The sequence below is a fragment of the Monodelphis domestica genome, chromosome 1, assembly GCF_027887165.1.
Source record: "Monodelphis domestica isolate mMonDom1 chromosome 1, mMonDom1.pri, whole genome shotgun sequence".
Taxonomy (NCBI): domain Eukaryota; kingdom Metazoa; phylum Chordata; class Mammalia; order Didelphimorphia; family Didelphidae; genus Monodelphis; species Monodelphis domestica.
This window is the reverse complement of record NC_077227.1, coordinates 760,689,309-760,708,510: the sequence shown is the minus strand read 5'-3', so window position 1 is coordinate 760,708,510 and position 19,202 is coordinate 760,689,309. Positions and strand designations below refer to the sequence as shown.

General features: G+C 43.3%; 2 protein-coding genes across 4 annotated transcripts in view; one reads left to right on the top strand and one right to left on the bottom strand.

The window, feature by feature from the left end:
- LOC103094333 (zinc finger protein 850-like) overlaps window positions 1-19,202 on the bottom strand; it is a 293,282-nt gene that overhangs the window by 77,458 nt on the left and 196,622 nt on the right. The gene's annotated exons all lie outside the window — the stretch shown is intronic.
- Window positions 286-19,066, top strand: LOC107650869 (zinc finger protein 664-like). Of its 2 annotated transcripts, XM_056825292.1 has the most exons (6): window positions 286-430; window positions 605-770; window positions 1,615-1,666; window positions 2,565-2,691; window positions 4,559-4,610; window positions 16,886-19,066. In XM_056825292.1, exons 3-6 carry the CDS (start codon window positions 1,634-1,636, stop codon window positions 16,902-16,904), a joined length of 231 nt encoding a protein of 76 aa, XP_056681270.1. In that variant the 5' UTR covers window positions 286-430; window positions 605-770; window positions 1,615-1,633; the 3' UTR covers window positions 16,905-19,066. The 2 variants fall into 2 exon arrangements, with proteins under 2 accessions (XP_056681270.1, XP_056681263.1); XM_056825285.1 differs by having other exon boundaries at window positions 306-770; window positions 4,515-4,610.

The window sequence follows — 19,202 nt, the reverse complement described above, 5'->3', positions numbered from 1 at the left end:
CGGCTCCGCAGGCCTTGCGAAGCCACGCCCACATTTCTTTCTGCCCGCCTTGGGGTAGGTGCAGAGAATCTCTGCGGCTCCCTCACTGTCTTTGCACCAGAAAGAGCTCGGAATTCGGGGCGTCTGAGGCCGCGGGAGCCTTTTCTTTCACCTGCAAACCCCGGAGAGCCCAGTGGACTAAACTAGGCAGGGGAGCACCGGCAGCGTGGCCCCTCCGAGCCCGGGGGCAGGGGGGGAGGGAGGCGGTGGAGAGGGGCGGGTCAGCCCCAAGGGGCGGGGCGATCCAGTCCCGGAACCGGCGGCACGCAGGCCGCTCGGAAGCAGGAAGTTATTATCACACCCAGTCCCGCCTCCTGCACTTCCAGAGATCTGCCTGCTTTGGCCCCTTAACGGGCCATAGAACTCCCTCCGCGCCGCGCCTCAGGCCTCGGTAATGATCGCGTGGAGCCGCGGGACAGCGGGAAGGCGGGCCCGAGTGGGAGGGGCCCGAGGTAGAGGAGCCGGGCCCCTGCGGCGGAGGACGTCTCTCCCCGCCCCCAGGGTACAGCCGCGGGCAGCGTGGGGGGAGCCCTTAGGCTGGACTGAGTTCGAATTTTGCCTTTAGGAGTCCCTCCGGGCCCGACCCCCTCCCGCCTGTGCCTCCTGGAGCCCCGCCCCTCCCCCCCCCAGGACCTGGGACGCTGCAGCTGGGCGGGGCTGGCTGGGACCAGAACGGAAGTGGAGCCACAGCAGAACTTAGCTGGCAGGGCAGCATTCGAATTGCCTGCGAGGTACGCTGTATCCCCGGGGCTGCTCTGGTGTCTCACAGGGGTCGACTGTGGCCTCCGGCTTCCTCCCTTCGGGTTCTTCTTTCCTGCTAAAACGTCAGTTGTACCAGCCCTGTCAGGACCCAGGAGTGCTGCCTCCCAGCTTCTGCTTAGAGATTCCTCTGGGAGGATCCCTGAGCTCTGCCCTCCTGCCCCAGGGCCCCCCCAAAGGGCTCCAAAGCCCTTTCCCGGCCCCCTTCTTTGGCCCCCTGGCCCTTGGGCTCCTCAGCTCCAGTTCCCTTTAGGGATTCCCAGCCTCAGCTGGGCCAGAGGGTCCCCGGCACCCTCCCCAGCCTCTAGGGAGACCGCAGCACCCCCACCTCCTGTTCCCCCAGGCTCAGGTGCCCCGGAAGCCCCCGAGTCTCCCCAGGGTGCTGCCCGCCCTGCCAGGAGCTCTGTCGGCCTTCCCAGACTTCCCTGCTCTGCCTGGGCCCCTCTCGTGGGGGTGTGGGGGAAGGGAGAAGGGAGGGGGCCGAAGAGGAGGAGCAGAGGGAGGGGCTCAGCTGCCCCCCCAGACTCTCTTCTCTCCCCTGAGGGCAGGCCTGGCCCTGGGGGCCTCCTGTGGGGCAGCCTCTGGCCTGGGAAGAGGAGGGAAAACGTGCCCCTCTGGGTGCCTTCTCCATCCCAGCTCAGGCTGCAGAGGCCCTGGCCTGGCCCAGGGGGGATGGGCGGAGCCAGAGCCATTGGCCAGAGAGGATGATGGGAAACAGGGAGGGGGAGGGGCCAGGACCATGATGGGGGAGACTAGGCCTGGAAAGCCTGGGAACTTCACGGGGGACTCACTGGGGCTGCTTTGCTGCCTCCACAGGGAGCCTGGAGTGCCCGGGATGGCCCTGCAGACGGACAGACTCCCAGCCCAGGTAAGTGCATTCCGGCCCCCCAGGGGAGCCTGTTGGAGGGACGTTTGGTTCCCTCCTGTCTGTCAGGGACAGCCAGAATCCTAGAGGTGAGGAGCCCCCGAGAGCCCCCCTTGGCTGTTGTATCTGCCCCAGAGGTGACCCCCCCCCCCCCTTCTGCTGAGCTCCCTGAGGCAGGAGGCAGAGAAGCAGGACTCGGGCAGTTACCAGACAAAAACAAGTTCCTAGTAAATAGGATCAATAAGTAAATGATCCGAGATCAGCTCAGCCTTCTCCGAGGATGGGTCACCTGGGCTGCATCCTGAGTCCCCGAGCCCTGTGGAGCACCTTCTCTCCTTTCTGGTGCCTTCCACAGTGTCAGGAGTAAAGACTGATCCGGGGGCTCATTACCAGGTAGATGAACATTTATTAGTAAAGAGAGAGAGTTTGAGAGAGGCAGAGAGGCTCAGGCTCTGGCACGGTGAGGACTCACACTGAAGCTGGCTGCTCTGGGACACAGAACAGGGCCACAGACACGTGACTGACTCCTACATCCCATCACTGGGGCTCTTGGGATCCAAGCTGCCCTGGAGGTCCCCTAGAGATTTGCCTTCACACATCAGAAGCTCCTCAGCTTCCTTCAGGAGCATCCTGGGCTCTTACAGACTCAGCTTCTAGTGCTGCCTCTGACACTGACAATGGGTGGGACTTTGGGCCCCTCCCTTCTCTGTGGGTCAGTTTCCTCCTGTAACTGACCATCCTGGGCTCTTACAGACTCAGCTTCTACTGCTGGCTCTGACACTGACAATGGGTTGGACCCCTCCCTTCTCTGTGGGTCAGTTTCCTCCTGTAACTGACCAGAGGTGGGCTCTTCCTTGTGATGTGACTTTCAGCCTTCTGTGCTCTGCTTGGGCTCTTCTAGGAGGTGGTGACTTTCCAGGATGTGGCTGTGGACTTCACGTGGGAGGAGTGGCGCCTCTTGTCCCCTCCCCAGAAGGAGCTGTACAAGGAGGTGATGCTGGAGAATGTCCGGAACCTGCTCTCTGTGGGTAAGGAGCCTCTCCCTGCTGCCTCAGTTTGCCATCCAAGCGAATGTTGCCCTCAGCAGCAGGCAGGGCTAGGAGTAGTTTTCAGTCAGGAGGAAGGGACGAGGGCTGGTATGGTGAATCCCAGAGTCAGGGCCCTCCTGCTGCCTGGTTCTCCTGTAAAAGGACTTTGCATGGTATAATGGGACCTTGGAGGTTCCCTTTGGTGCTCCTGAAGTCTGAGATCAAATGTGTGATGGAAAATCTCAGACATGGAGGTGATCTCAGAGCTGATTCCATCTTACCTTGCCCTGGCCTGGAATTGAGTGTCCCAAACCAATCTGTGAAAACAGTTCAGGAGGGTGTAACAGTTAAAATTTAGGAATATGGGGAGACTGAGGCAGGTAGAAATTAGTTTCTCTCTGCAAGAAGTATTATATTTTTTAGAGGTTTATTAAAGGTTAAAGATTAAAGAATATACAAGTAAGAAACATGTGCCTAAGCCAGAGGCCTAGACAAAATAACCTCACATCACGCAAGAGACCGCCTGCTCCAAAATGGAAGTCCAAAAAGAGCCAAGAGAGAGCCCCTCAAAAGCCTTTGAATAAGCTTAAATACCTTCTTGATCTCGGCCCAGGTGAGATTACAAGGCATTCTGGGGGAGTGGAGCAAAGGCTCATGGGGATTGTAGTCCTGTATTCGAGTCTATTTTTTTACAAGGGCTTTCCTCCCACCCTCTTCCCCTCTAGGGTGGTTCTACTATTGGGAACCTTTTTCTCTTTAACCAGCATAAACTCGTAGCTCACAGCTCCTAGGTGTCCCCAGGAGATCAGGCTTGCCTTTAGTCTTCCCTCCTACTGCCCTAAGCCTCCAGCAGAGCCAGTGAGGAAGGGAGGGAAGGGATGCAGCGTTCATCACACCCTGCTATTGGCCCAGAGTTCTGCTGAGGGTTTTCTCTGTAATGTTAATGCACTTCGTCCTTACCTTCATCTTCCTAATTCAGTGACACAATAACCCCCATTTTACAGATGAGGAAATAGATTAAATTAAGTGACTTGTTCTGAGGCATCCACATGGGAGCTGTATGTGTTGAAATGTAAATTGAGGCTTTCCTGCCTCTAATCTCAGGTCTCTGCCCCCTTCCCTTTCTTGCTGCCTCTCATTTCCAGATGATGGAATACTATGAACTCAGTCCAACTTTCTCATAAGAAAATGCCCCGGAACCTAATGTTCTGCTTTCAGATTGATTCTACAACCTTCTTCCCCTTCTCCTTCCCCTCCCCACACTAACTGTGGAGACTCTCCTCCAGGAGTCCCAGTAAGCCTCCTGGGGGCCCTGCTTGCCCTCCTCTGTGATTGTCAGGATGAATCGACTGACTGAGAGACAGTCTTGTCTCTCTACAAGGATTGTTGAGTTCCCCAAGAGAGGAGGCAGAGACTCCCTAAGAAAAGAGTCCAGGAGGCTCAGAGGGGTGTCAGGGAGGGAGGAACACACAGGGTGATGGGGCAAATGCTGATCCCTCGAGGTCCCCTTGTCTGGGGCTTCAGACTGACCCAGAACAATGACCCTCAGACCCTGTGTGAGAGTTTAAAAGTTTCTGCCAGAATGAATCAGAATAGGTTGGGGTAGGAGGAGCTGTTTCTCATTCCAGGGTCCCCAGCAGGTTAATACACATCCTACCCTGGGCTCCTGCCTTACAGACAGTGAGCAGGGAGGGCATACTCCTAGGGAAACTCCATGGATAGAGTATCTGAGTGGAGTCACTGGACTCCCCTACCTTTCCCTCAAGATAAATCAGTGACAAGCTCCTCTCCATCCTCCTCCCTGGTTGATCCCCCATGTCCAGGGCTTCCAGCTCCCCCTGAAGATGTGATCTCTTATTTGGAGCAGAGGGAAGCCCCGTGGATGCTGGAGCAAGAAGGCCTGAGGAACTGCTGCCCAGGTGAGGCAGGGGAAAAGAGGGGTGGCAGAGCCAGGGTGACCAGACACTTCTTTGTGCTCTGGTGAAGCCAGGGCTAGATTTGGGGGCAGGAGGACCTGACTTGGAATTCTTTTTCAGAGGTTTTAGCAAGGACTCCCTGGGCAAGTCACTGAACCCCTGGGACTGAGTTTGCCCATCTTTATGATGAGGCTGTTGGACTCCATTTCCTATCAGCTCCCTTCAGGGGATCAGTGTGTGATCTTCTAAGAAGTGAGTGTTTGGGGCTGAAGGGCCTGGAAGTCTCCTGCAGGTGGCAACAGAACTGAGCTTATCCTCTCTGAGTTCTTTAGAATCCAGAAGCAGGCATGAGGTCTTGCTTTGTGCTGGGTCCTGGACTAGGTAATGGGGGATATAAAGGGCTGCAGAGGACCTCCCCTGCCCTCATGGAACTTATCCTCTGCTGGTGCAGATAGTAGCATGCCGACAGTTCTGTAGAAGTCGTCTAGATCCTGGCTCCAGGGCAGCCAATCAAGAGAGAGAAGGCTCTGAAGGGAAGGAACACTAGAGGGTTCTAATGCGGGGAGGTGGTCTGTGGCTTCAGGAGAGGCAGACTGAGGAGTTTGTGGAAAAGGATAGCAGAGAAAACAAGAGAAAGGCACCAATACAACTCACTGCAAACAACCATCTCTAGCAGTTTAGCCCTGAAATGAGGACAGATTTTGGACAGTATCTCATGGGGAGGAAGAGATCAAGTAGGAGTGTTTGGAGCATTGGGGAGAAATGGTTTATTGTTTCCCAGAGGAAGAGAGTCATTAGCTCATTGGTTTGGGAATGGCTGAAGATGAAAGAACAATGGGGGCCCTACAGGGAGGAATAGATAGGCATAGATGAGGGATGAGATAAAGTTCTATGCCTATGGAAAGAGATTTTCTTTAGCTAGGAAAATGACTTTTCCTCTGATTCTGAGACCAGAGAGGAAAAGGAGGCAGAGAGCTGGGTGAGATGTGGAGGATAAGAGAGCTCTGCAGAGAGGTCCAGCTTTTGTACGTGAGTATATAGGTTACAATATCAATACATCAATAATACTTTCAAGATGAGAATATACCTGAGATGCTACATATCCCCCTTTTTGTTAAAAAATTAAGATGAGAGTTTAATAGTAAAAAGGAACTATAAACTAAACAAAAACAACAAAAAATAATAATTACAAGTGTAACAAAAGTAAAATAAAAAATGAATTCTAAATCAAAGAGCAAAATTAAATCAAAAAAGCCTATATAAGACCAATAATTTAAAAAGCATATAAGAACATGACCTTAAATCACAAGTGATTCCAAATTAATGTGGTGTCAGCCCCACAATTCTGGAGGACTGGTGCATCAATATAATCTTTTACCCATAGTCAAGACTAAAGAAAGTTGCCTAATTTTAAAAGATAAAGGCACATGAATACATGGTCTGATGCTACCTTCAGGTCAGGGACCTTAAAGCCACGATGACATTTCCGTCTTTGGGACAGGGGAGTCCTGTGTCTGAGATTGTCAGAGCGCTGCTTCCTTGAGCGTCCAAAGGAGTACGTTGCCTTACATTAGGTTTTCATCAATCCCATAGGCATAATTAGTCCCTCCTACCCTGGGTATGATATCAGTGGGCATTTGCTCTATTGTAATCCCTTTTTCTATGGTCGGACATAGTTGTTAGCAGAAGTCCCACACTACTTATCAAGTATTGGCAGATGTCTATAGTCACAAGCTTTTGGGTAAGCATATCTATTAAGACTTATAGATATTGTAAACTTCTACTTCAGGATCAAAATATGAATGCTGCTTCCAATATACTTCAAGTACTAAGAAAAGAATATACATAGTAAAATAATACGAAAATGTAATCTGGAAAAAGGAAATAAGAGACAAGACTAATAATTAAATGTCCTATTGAAATAAGAATGAAATTAATCTAAAAACGTTCTTTAATTCATGGCTTACATTCCATGCAGCAATGTTTTAGCTAATCCGTGTATAACACAAAGGATTTTCATTCAAAAATGATTTCTATTTCCCTAATGTAAGTTGACCAGAATTCACAGTGTCAGTGTACAAAATGTTTCAGCATGTAAAAGCTTTGCAAAAACATTAATACAACAATTAATGCGAATTTTAAGAGACACCAACATTCCCATAACATTACATTTTGTTTGGTTGTTGCTCTCTATCATCATGTTTTAAACAATGAGAATGAAGAGACGTTTGTGACTGTGGAAATATGGTTTCAAATCAAGAATATAGTGGTCGCCATGGGAAAATTCCGGAATATTAAATATACCCAAGTCAGCTGGGTTTTATGGAGATTTTAATTATACAAATTAAGGAATTAATGAAAGGGAGAGAGAGAGAGTAAGAGGAAATAATGACAAAGGGGCTAGGCCAGCCTAGGCCAAAGCCTTAAGAGAGAGATCAATCAGTCTTTAATCCACTCACTATAAGATTTTTCCCAAGCAAGATTCTAGTGTTCAGAGAGACCCACCAGTTTAGTTCCTGAGCTCCACTTCAGCTTCCAAGGCTGAAATTTTTCTCAGAGGCCTTCTGATTCTCCTTTTAAAGAGAATTTTCTCCTATGTCACCTCCCCTAAGTTCTCACATCTACCAATCACAGTACAGGTTTTCACAGGACTGACCATTCTTAATTCACACCTTCTTTAGTTCTCAACTTCTCTGGGGAGACTAAAACTTCTGAGTAAGTTCACACCTCTTTGCCCCTTGCAAGTTTGCAAGTTGCCTGACCTTTTAGTGATTAATTTGACCTTCATAGGTACTTTATCACCTTTTTGTATTAGATCTAAAAATAGACTTAGCTTAAGGGTCTTAGCTTCACTTTAAGTATGGGTTAAGTACTTTTCACTGTTCAGTAAGAAGTTCACAATTTTATCTTCCCCTAAAGTATGCTTAAGTATGAGTGGAGTAATGTTAGCGTTCTCACATTCCTGATCAAGTACCTTCATTGTTTAAAATGGGGAATGGTCTTAACTAAGTGTTCTGAGGAAGAGTCTGAGAATTTTTAACATTCACAAGTCTGAGAAAATTTAAGATCCACAGTCCCCCACTGATGATCATTGGGAGACTAGTCTCCCCATTGATCATTTAACATCATTATCTTGTACTCATAAACGCACTTCTAACTACAGATATATACAATATTCAATTTTTAAGAGGAAATTAGAGTAGTGAGGAAGGAATAGAAAAGAAAGTAAGCAAAACCAATGTTTTGCTAGGCGCATTGACAGAAAGCCAAATTAGGGGCAGTCCCTTTTGGCATAAAAGTGTACATTTACAATAAATAATCAATCTTCAGTTCAATCAACCATATCCAAAGTTCATTCTTGATGTAGTGTGGGTTTTCTGGCATCTTTCTGCAACAGTTCATTCTCTGGATTTAGGAGTTAGCAAGCTTCTTCCTTAAAGATCTTTTTTCTCGAAAAAAATCAAAATCTTGGATTTTTTATAAAAATACAATCTCAAACAAAAGATCAAAAATCTTGGATTTTAAATTAAAATACAATCCCCCCTGAAGTAACTGTTTAAAAAAACATCCAGTTCAGCTCAGGATGCAATGTTGAGTTATGGGGGTATATGAGTCAATTATCAAAAGAAGAGAAAAAAAATTCAAAATAGGCCCTTGTATAGGTCCAATTTAAAGTAATTTTTATCCCACAAGTCTGTAGGACAGAATGCAGTAATATTTCACTTACCCATTTGCAGCCAAGACTACAGGAAGTTACCATTATATAAGAAGAAAGAAACTAGAATTCTATTTTGATAGGGAAGCGTCATTCCCTCATCTGACTTTTTTGTCATTTTCAGGGATATAGGGAGCCAGCATGATAGTCAAATTTTGTACTTGTCTGAGTACTTCACAAAAAGTGTAGTTACAAGGAAGTCCTATGACAACATATGTCAAGCGTCGCAACCTCGAGTCACACTAATTTCAACTCTTTCCATATTGACGTAGAAGTTCATCAATCCCACATGGATTGGTTTCATTTTGTCCTGTGTGCTCTTTTTGGCACTTTTCAGGTGAAGTCTGTGCTCCTTGTTTTTTATCCCTTTCTCTGGAATCATACATAAACATTAATCACAGTCTCATAATATTTTATCAATAAATGGCAGGTTCCCATAGTTTAAAGCTTTTGAGTATGCATTGACTTTATAGCAAGTGTATATATACATATATATACACACACACATATATTAAACTTCTATTACTGCAAAATATATTATGTGTACCTTTAGTAAAAAAAAAATGAGAAAAAATCAAATATTCTAATCAAAAGAAAAGAAAATCAATAATAAAAATAAGGGGGGGAAATCAGGAATTCAATGTGTTCTTGAAAAACAGCATCCATTTGTTAATGGATTATTATCTCCAGTGCATATGATAGGATAGAGTCAATCAGTTTCAACAGAAGATGCTTTCTTCACATGTGAGCAATGAATCCAAGAGTCCTTTTCTGCAACCTTTATAGATGTTGGAGTAGTTAGCAATATTTGGAATGGTCCTTCCCAGGAAGGTTGAGTTGCTCCAGTTAAAAGTTCGCTTGAAATTCTTGATATAAACTTTATCTCCTGGGTTCAGGTCATGCAGAGAAAAGTCTAATGGTCCAACTTGTACTGTAGCACTGGATTCATGGAGTTCACGCAGTTTGTGCTGTAATTCCCGTATATAGGAAGCAATAGTAATATCTCCCCCTAATAGCGATGTATAAGCCGGGGAGAAAGGCTTAGCCTGTATAGGCGGATGCCCAAAAAGCATCTCAAATGATGAGATGTGTAGGTCTCCTCTAGGCCTGCTTCTAAGATAAAATTGGGCCAAAAGGAGAATTTCAGGCCATTTTAAATGGGTCTCAGTTCATAATTTGCCAATCATAGTTTTAAGTTCTTTGTTCATCCTCTCCACTTGGCCTGAGCTCTGGGGATGATATGGAACATGGAATTTTGGAGTTATCCCCAAGCAAGAATATATCTGATTTAGGACAGAATCAGTAAAATGACTTCCTCTATCTGAATCAGTACGGGCAGGTAGTCCAAAGCGAGGAATAATTTCCTTTAAAAGTATCTTTGCAACAAAATCCACTGTGGCTCGGGTCTCAGGAAATGCTTCTGGCCATCTGGTTAGTTGATCTACAATGACTAGACAAAATTTATAATGTCCAGCCTTTGGCATCATTATGAAATCTATCTGTAGATGTTCAAAAGGTGTGTAAGTGTTATAATTAAAATAGTGGGAGACCTTAAACTGTAAGAGTTAAAATGGTTGAGGTTGTAAACTGTAGTGAGTAAAATAGCGGAAGATATAAATTATAGTAGATGTAAGAGTGGGTGAGTAAATTTGTGACCTCAGAAAATATGTTTTCACCACAGTGTCTTGTTTTAAATCAAATATAAGGTGGTCGCCAGGGAAATATTCCCAATTATGAATATACCCAAGTCAACTGGGTTTTATAGAGATTTTAATTAATAATACAATAAGGAATTAAAGAGAGAAGGAGAGGGAAAAGGAATTAATGAGAAAAGAATAGGCCGGCCCAGGGCAGCCCTTGCCAACCCAGGCCTAAGCCTTAAGAGAAAAATCAGTCAGTCCTTAATCACTCACCATAAGATTTGTCCCCAAGCAAGGGATTCAGGGGGACAGAGTCTCCCCAGAGGGAGTTCCAGCCAGAGTCAGCCTCCCTTGAGAGACCTCCTTAGAGATTTCCTCCAAGAGATTCTTTCTCAAGAGACCCTCCTTAGAGCCTGTCTCTCAAGAGCTCCTTCTCAAGCGATCCTCCAAAGATCTTCTCAACAGTCTGTCCTTTTTCTTATATAGGGGGTTTTCTCCTATGTTACCTCCCCTAAGTTCTTCCATCTACCAATCATAGTAGACGTTTTCCAAAGGACAGCCCATTCTGAATTCATACCTGAGTAGACTAATCTTTTGAGTAATTCACACCTGAGTAGACTAGAATCTCCAGTAAGTTTTCTCACCTCTTTGCTCCTTGTAAATTCACAAGTTGCCTGACCTTTATAGGTACTAAGCACCGTTTTGTATTAATTCTAAAAATAGGCATGGCTCAAGTATGGGTGTAAGTATTTTTCATTGTTCAGCAAGGAGTTTTCTCCCCTAAAGCAGTCTTAAGTACGGGTGGAGTAGAAGTCTTCCCATTTCTGATCTAAGTAGAGTTCTCACATTTTAGATCTAAGTAGCTTCACTGTTTAAAATGGGGAATGGTCTTAACCAAATGTTCTAAGGTAGAGTCTGAGAATCTTTTAACATTCACAAGTCTGAGAAATTTTAAGGTTTACATAAGCCAGAGGACACCCACCAAAGGCTTTTCCACAAAATGCATGTTGGTCATGTGCCTGGCAGGTAGAGCAGGCTGAACACACTTTAGAGGCTATGGTAGTTATACCAGGGGCTATCCATACTCTCTGAACAGAGTCCATGATGCCCTGGGTGCCAAAGTGACCATTTTTATGAACATATTGGCAAATTTTGTGGTAGAAACTTCTAAGAAGCTGGGGTTTTCCTTCAAATGATACCCGTACTCCATTGATCTGTTTTGCTTTGAATCTTTGTTTCCAGTTTTCCACTTCCTTTTCATTATAGGAAAGTGATAAATTTAAATCATCAGTGGTTGTTAATGTTAAAAGTAATCAGGCCCTTCTATGGCTGCTATCTTTGCAGCACTATCTACTCAATCATTTCCTCTAGAGACAGGGTCAGAGCCACCTGTATGGGCAGAGCAATGAACTACAGCTAGGGCTTCAGGAAGCTGGAGAGCAGAAAAAAACTTCATTAATAGTTTCTGCATTAGCTATGGATTTTCCAGCTGAGGTTAAAAATCCTCTCTGGAGCCATAGCATCCCGACTGAGTGACAAATGCCAAAAGCATATCTAGGATCCATATAAATTGTTGCCTTTTTATCCTTGGCAATTATACAAGCATGCTTCAGAGCTATGAGTTCTGCTCCTTGAGCACTAACGTTAGAGGGTAGTGAAGCTGACCACTCATTGGCCAATTCTGAGACTACGGCAGCTCCAGTGTAACGTATGCCATCCCTCATGAAAGAGGAACCATCAGTAAATAAGACCAGATCTGCATTGTCTAAGGGAGTGTCCAAGAGATTATCTTGAGGCTTCTCTGCCGTGGACACTAATGTTTCACAACTATGTAATGGTTCTCCTGAAGTTGGTAAATCTGGAAGCAAGGTGGCAGGGTTAAGAGTAGTGCAACATTTCAAGGTAATGTTTTCATTGTTTAACAAGGTTATTTCATACCTTGTAATTCGCTGATCAGAAAATGCCTGTGTTCTGTGTCTTAGCAACAATGCTTCTACCTCATATGGGCACATAATTGTTAATGGGCATCCCAATACTAGATCAACAGTTTTTGTCACTAGTAAGGCTGTAGCAGCTACTCCTCTAAGGCATGGTGGTGCTCCTGCTGCTACTGGGTCTAGTTGGGCAGAATAATAAGCAATTGGGCGCTGAGAAGGTCCCAAAGTCTGAGTTAAAACACCTGAAGCTACTCCTCTTCGCTCATGTACATACAAAGTAAATGGCTTGTTGTAACCTGGGATGCCTAGAGAGGGGGCAGACAGGATAGCCTGTTTTAGATCTGATAGAGCTGACAGGTGTTCAGTCTCTAATTTGAGGGGTTCAGGGACCGAATCCCTTGTTAGTGCTATAAGGGGTTTAGTAATTTCCCCATAGCAAGGAATCCATTGTCTACAAAACCCTGTTGCTCCCAAAATTGCTCTCAACTGTTTCTTAGTGGTAGGAGCACTTAAATTTTGAATATTCTCAATTCACTTGGGAGAAATATAGAGAGCACCAGCAGTCGGGATGAATCCCAAATATTCTACTTTAGGGAGACACAACTGAACTTTATCTTTTGAGATCTTATGCCTCTTGTGCAATTCCAAAAGAAGGTGTTTACTATCTTCCTGACATGTCTCTGCGTCTGTTGAAGCCAAGAGTAGATCATCTACGTACTTGATTAATTTGCTATTTTTAAATGTTATATTGTGTGTCTTGGCTCAAAATTTGCTCAAATAAACTCGGACTTTACACATAACCCTGTGGCAGCAGACTCCATGTATAATGTGAGCCCTTCCAGGGGAAAGTAAAAGTATGCCTGGAGTTCTCGTGTATAAGTATGGAAAAGAAATCTGAACACAAGTCTACTACTGTAAAGTATGTAACTGTGCTAGGAATAGAAGAAATAATAGTATTGATATTTGAAACTACAGAGTATCTCTTTATAACGTGATTATTCACTGCCCTCAGATCCTGTACGCATCTATAGAGGTGCTTGCCATTGGACCCTCTTTTTGGTTTTTTAACAAGCAGGTTGGATGTATTGTATTCAGATTTACAAGGGATTATTATTCCCTGTTCTATTAATGAGTTAATAACTGGTGTAATACCCTCAATTGCCTCCTTTGAGAGGGGATACTGAGGATTGGAAGGAGGTAGACTGGATTTAGTTTTTATCTGCACATGAACAGCAGATTTAAGTAAGCCTACATCGGAAGCAGATGTGGCCCAAAGAGACTCCAGTATATCCGTAGGTATTTCAAAAGTGAGAGGCTCTTTTCCCTCCTGGATCTCCGAGAGAAGTACAAGGAGTAAATTTAAAGATTCCTCTGGTACTTCAAATGATAAGGAACTATCTGATGAGCAAGTTATTGAGGCTCTGAGTTTGCATAGAAGGTCTCTCCCCAGTAAATTTAAAGGGGAGTCAGGTATCAAAAGGAAGGAATGTTGTACCTCTAGGGGTCCTACAGACACCATTATAGGGGCAAGTTTTTTATCTTTGGGGTATTCCTGATACTCCCACCACACTTTGTGAGTCAATGGAATAACAATTTAAATCAGGTACATTCTTCAATACAGACCTGGTAGCTCCTGGATTGTCCAGACACCTTCATTGTGTTTGGGATGTTCCTTGGACACCCCCCTGAAGGGTCATTAGCACCTCGACTATTTTTTGGACGAGCACCATTTCTTATTTTGAGCATTGCCATTATTTTCCCAATTCTTATTTCTAAAATTCTGGTTTCTAAAGTTCTTATTTCTTTATTCATTATAGTTATTACCATAATCATTATAATTTCTAAAATTCTGGTTTCTGTGACCTTTATCATCATTTCTATAGTTGTTATTTTTAAAGTTGTTATCAAACTGCATATTTCTTCTAATCATCTTAAGAAAGGTTCTACATTCCATCATTTTGTGGCCTTTCTTCTCACAGAAGTGGCAGGTTACTGATTTATTTGTGAATTCCTGCAATGGGGCTATGGTCTCTCCCTTATTTTTCAATTGTCTCTTTAACATTTCAATTTCTTTCTTTAAATCTTCCATTGATGTATTGCCTTTCCTCAGGTCTTTTTACACGACCCTTATAAACATAGGTTGCTATTCTCCTCAATTCTTCGAGGTCCATAGAGGACAGCTAGTTTTAAAGTAGTTTTTTACCACTGAACAACAATTCTCAACAAATCAAGGTCCATATATGTATTTCCTACGTCAATAAGTCTGTCCATAAACTGGGAGGGTGTTTCATCAATATCTTGTCGGGTTCTTTCAAATTTTGACCATTTTTCAGGTCTATCAGAACAAGCTCTCATGGCTGTCAATAATGCTTCTCTGGCCTGGATTAGTTTTGTGTGACCTAGTTCAACATTTGGGTTCCAATGTGGATCTTCAGTTGGCCAATAATGTCCTCTTCTACCTCGTTTTTGATTAGCCAGAGAGACGATATTATTTTTCTCTCTCTCGTTGTCAATAATGCTTCTAATAAATTCTCAACATCCAACCAAGTGGGGTCAAATATGTTCTCTAATTTTTTTATAATTAATATTGGTTCATCCTCAAATGATGGCATATCTTCCTTCAATTTATTTAAATCCTTAGGGCTAAAAGGTATATGATATCTTACAGATACCAAGTTTCCATCTTTAATAAAAGTGGGTACTTCCCTTAAAGGAAATAAGCTATCTGAATTATTTGGTACTCCTGTTTCTAGGCTTCTTGCTCCATTCTCAGTGGGGTAGGTATGAGAAATAGAAGAGTTGGGCACACTGAGGGAAAGGGTTTGTTGTTGTCCCATAGTGCCAGAAAGATCAGAGGTAGGAAGGATATGGGAATTGAATTGAGCAGGGTAGGAAGGAGGAGCCAAGGAAGAAGTGTGAAAGGATACAGAGGTATTAGGATTGGAGGAATCAGTAAGGTGTGAAGTAGAGGCATCAGGATCAGAAGTATGGGTAGAGTTGAGGGTGTGGGGTCGGAAGCATGAATAGTGGGAGCAGGGGGTTCTAAGGCCGAGTTGGCAGGAGGAGCAGTGGGTTGACTAGGAGGGTTAATGTCCAGAGTTTCTGATAATGTTCTTAACTCTCTTTTAATGCTTCTCATAAAAGTTATGATCTCCCCTTGACGTCCCTCCATAAGCTCCTCTATAAGCTCCTGCCGAGTATTTAGTTCTACAATTTGTTGAATATTAGAGGGAGCAATTTGTTGGTTTGACTGAGTAATGAGTTCTTCAAGAAAATACAATATTACAATTACAACAATCAAAAACTCAGGGGAAAGTAGTATGTCAATTAGATTTTGCCATAAGTTCCATGGGATGAGCCCTTTCAGAGAGACAAGGTATTCTGTATTTACAAGATTGGTCATGGGGCTGATGAGCCAGCTGTCAAGTAAGCTGCAGACCAATGGTTGTACTAAGAAAAGAACAAAGTATTTACTGAAACTCCAGTTGTTAACTAAGTTCTGAACTGTCTGTAACTCCATATTTCTAAAGTAAACACGTGGGAAGCAGGACAAGGCCAAAAGCTTTTCCCAGGTTTTTCTAGTCTTAATTTAGGCAGTTGCTAGCCAGGACCTTAAGACCCTGTTGCTAAGATCTAAAACAGCTTAATTTAAGGAGAATCAAAAAGGTTTTTTACTCACCTGTTCTTGCAGCTGTATTTTTGAAGCCAAGTTAAAAAAGAAAACAAAACTGACTGATAGAGCAAATAATAAAGAGAAGAGAGAAAGGAAAGAGATTTTACAGAAACTTTTTGAGGGTTTTCTCACCAACCTCGTGGTCAGCCATAAACTGTAATGATTAAAATAGTGGAAGACTTAAATTGTAGTAGATATGATTGGATGAGTAAATTGTGACCGCAGAAAATATATTTTCACTACAGTGTCTTGTTTTTAAATCAATATGTAAGGTGTTTGCCAGGGGAAAATTACCAATTATTCAATATACCCAAGTCAGCTGGGTTTAATTACAATGAGAAATTAAGAAAGAGAGAGAGAGAGAGAGAGAGAGAGAGAGAGAGAGAGAGAGAGAGAGAGAGAGAGAGAGAGAGAGAGAGAGAGAGAGAGAGAGAGAGAGAGAGAGAGAAAGGAAATAATGAGAAAAGGATCGGCTGGCCCAGGACAGCCCTGGCCAACCCAGGCCTAAGCCTTAAGAGAAAGATCCGTCAGTCTTTTATCACTCAGCACAAGATTTATCCAAGCAAGGATTCAGAGGGACAGAGTCTCCTCAGAGGGAGTTCCAGCCAGAGTCAGCCTCCCTCAGACTGTCTCCAAGAGACTGTTTCTAAGAGCCTCTCCTGCTCTCAGATTTCTCATCTCTTTATAAAGGGAATTTTCTCCTATGTCTCCTCCCCTAAGTTCTCCCATCTACCAATCACAGTAGACATTTTTCAAAGGACAGACCATTCTTAGTTCACACCTAAGAAAGCTTAAGTTTTTGATTAGGTTTACACTAGGAAACCTCTGAGTAAGTTTCTCACCTCTTTGCTCCTTGTAAATTCACAAGTTGCCTGACCTTTATAGGTACTTAGCACCCTTTTGTATTAGATCTAAAAATAGGCATGGCTTAAGAACTTTTTGTCTTACTATAAGTATGGGTTTAAGTACTTTTCATTGTTCAGCAAAGAGTTTACAACTTTATCTTCCCCTAAGGCATGCTTAAGTATGGTGAAGTAGAGTTCTCACATTCCTGATCTAAGTACCTTCACTGCCCAAATGGGGAATGGTCCCAATGGGGAATGGTCTTAACCCAACCTTATGAAGTAGGGTCTGAGAATTTTTAAGGTTCACAGGAACTACAGGAATAAAGAGAATGACAGTTTAAAGACAAAAGCAATTAAAGGAGGAAATAATACAAATAAATACAAATAAAGCGGTTATGTTTTGACAGTGGAGGAAATACATGTGTATATGTTGCTCTATATGTATGTTTTTCTGTTTGTTTCTTTTAGGAGGAGAGATCAGATCTGAAATAAAGGCAACTCTAACAGAGGTGAGCCACTTTGTGGAAGAAATGGATCTACAAAGATTCATGAGTGATGGTCCCAATAACATGACTCCCAAAGAATTCTGTGTTGAATTTCAACATTTGTCACATATTGAACATCAAAGAATGCACACTGAGAAAAAATCTAGTAAAAGTAAACAGTGTAGAAAGTCTTTTATGCACGGGGCCCGTCTTCCTAGACATCAGAGAACCCACATTGGGGAGAAACCTTATGAATGCAAGCAGTGTGGAAAGACATTCAGTCGGAGCTCTAGTCTTGCTATACATCAGAGAATCCACACTGGGGAAAAACCTTATGAATGCAAGCAATGTGGAAAAGCATATAATCACAGCTCCAGTCTTGCTGTACATCAGAGAATCCATACTGGGGAGAAACCTTATGAATGCAAGCAATGTGGAAAGGAATTCAGATGGAACTCTGCTCTTGCTCGACATCGGAAAATCCACACTGGGGAGATACTTTATGAATGCAAGCACTGTGGAAAGACATTCAGTCGGAGCTCCTACCTTGCTATACATCAAAGAACCCACACTGGGGAGAAACCTTATGAATGTAAGCATTGTGGCAAGACATTCAGTCAGAGCTCTGGTCTTACTGAACATCAGAGAATCCACACTGGGGAGAAACCTTATGAATGCAAGCAATGTGGAAAGACATTCAGTCAGAGCTCCTCTCTTGCCGCACATCAAAGAATCCACACCGGGGAGAAACCTTATGAATGTAAACACTGTGGAAAGACATTCCGTCAGAGCTCCAATCTTTCTGTACATCAGAGAACGCACACTGGGGAGAGACCTTATGAATGCAATCAATGTGGAAAGACATTCAGTAAGAGCTCCACTCTTGCTGTACATCAGAGAATCCATATGAGGAGGAACCTTAAGAATACAAGCTATGTGGAAAAATGTTCACATGTAGCTCCAGTCTTTCTTTTGTGTGAAGGGAATATACCCTCTCCCCTTTCTAGGGCACCTTACCTGGCATGAGCCTGAACTTGACTCAGGCAAGGATTGCATGATGGAAATCATTGAGTGAGGATAGGATGGGATTAGGAAAAAGGCAGCAATAGAGTTGATAGATCATGATGGGGAAAGGGTCATGTCCCCTAGACTTCCCCCTTGGGTGACCCAGGGACAATAGAAAGCCACGGTTGGCTCCTGAGATGAGATTTGTGTGAGTTAGCAGGCAGAGGAAAGTTTTGATAAACTGAGGCAAGAGTGATATGCAAGCTTTTTTCTTCCAATTTTGTTGCTGGCTGGACTTCCCTGTGAGCATGACTAGGATGCCCTAATGGTGGCCACAGACCAGCAAGCTATATGGAGCAGTGAAGAAATTTATTTCTCGTTTTTCCATTTTCCTCCATTTTTTATTTAATAAAATTAATGGATACTCATAATTTTCCCTCTTACAGTATACATCACAGAAACTAGACATTTACACAGAGCTCCTACCTTGTTCAAAGTCAGACAGTTCACTCTTATGTCATAAGCTCTACTAAGATTAGGTCCAAATGGACATATGATTTAGATATAAAGCATGATGCCATAAGGAAATTAAGGAAGCAAATGATAGTTTACTTTTCAGATCAGTTTATTGATAAAAGAAGAATTTATGACAAAATAAGTAATAAGAGGTATAAAATAGGTAATTTTTATTATATCAAATTCAAAACTGTCTGTACAAATAAAACTAATGCAGCCAAGATTAAAAAGTGGAAACAAGTCCCTGAACAATCTGCAGGGATCTAGGAGAAAAACACTATCCATAAGCAGAGGACAAACTGGGAGTAGAAACACCGAGGAAAAGCAACTGCCTGACTACAGCGGTTGAGGAGACATGTCAGAAGAGAGACTCTAAACGAACACTCTAATGCAAATACTAACAACCTGGCAATTGGTTCGAATCAAGAACACGTGTGATATCCAGTGGAATCAGGCGTCGGCTGGGGGGGGGGAGAAAATAAATGATCTTTGTCTAATGAATAATGCTTGGAAATGATCAAATAAAATATTAAAATATAAAAAATTTAAAATATTTTTTTAAAAAGAGTCTAAAAAAAGGTGGAAACAAAAGTTATAATTTGCTTTACAACAATATGTCCAATTAAATTCTGATTTTTAAAAATTCTGACCCTATTCTCAAATGCTTTAATTCATCATTTCGTGGCATCTAGATCTAAAGAGTATTTAGGAAGGAAATAATGTCTTTGCTCTATAGAAATCATTTGTAATTAGCATCATTTCCTAATATGTTTTACCAA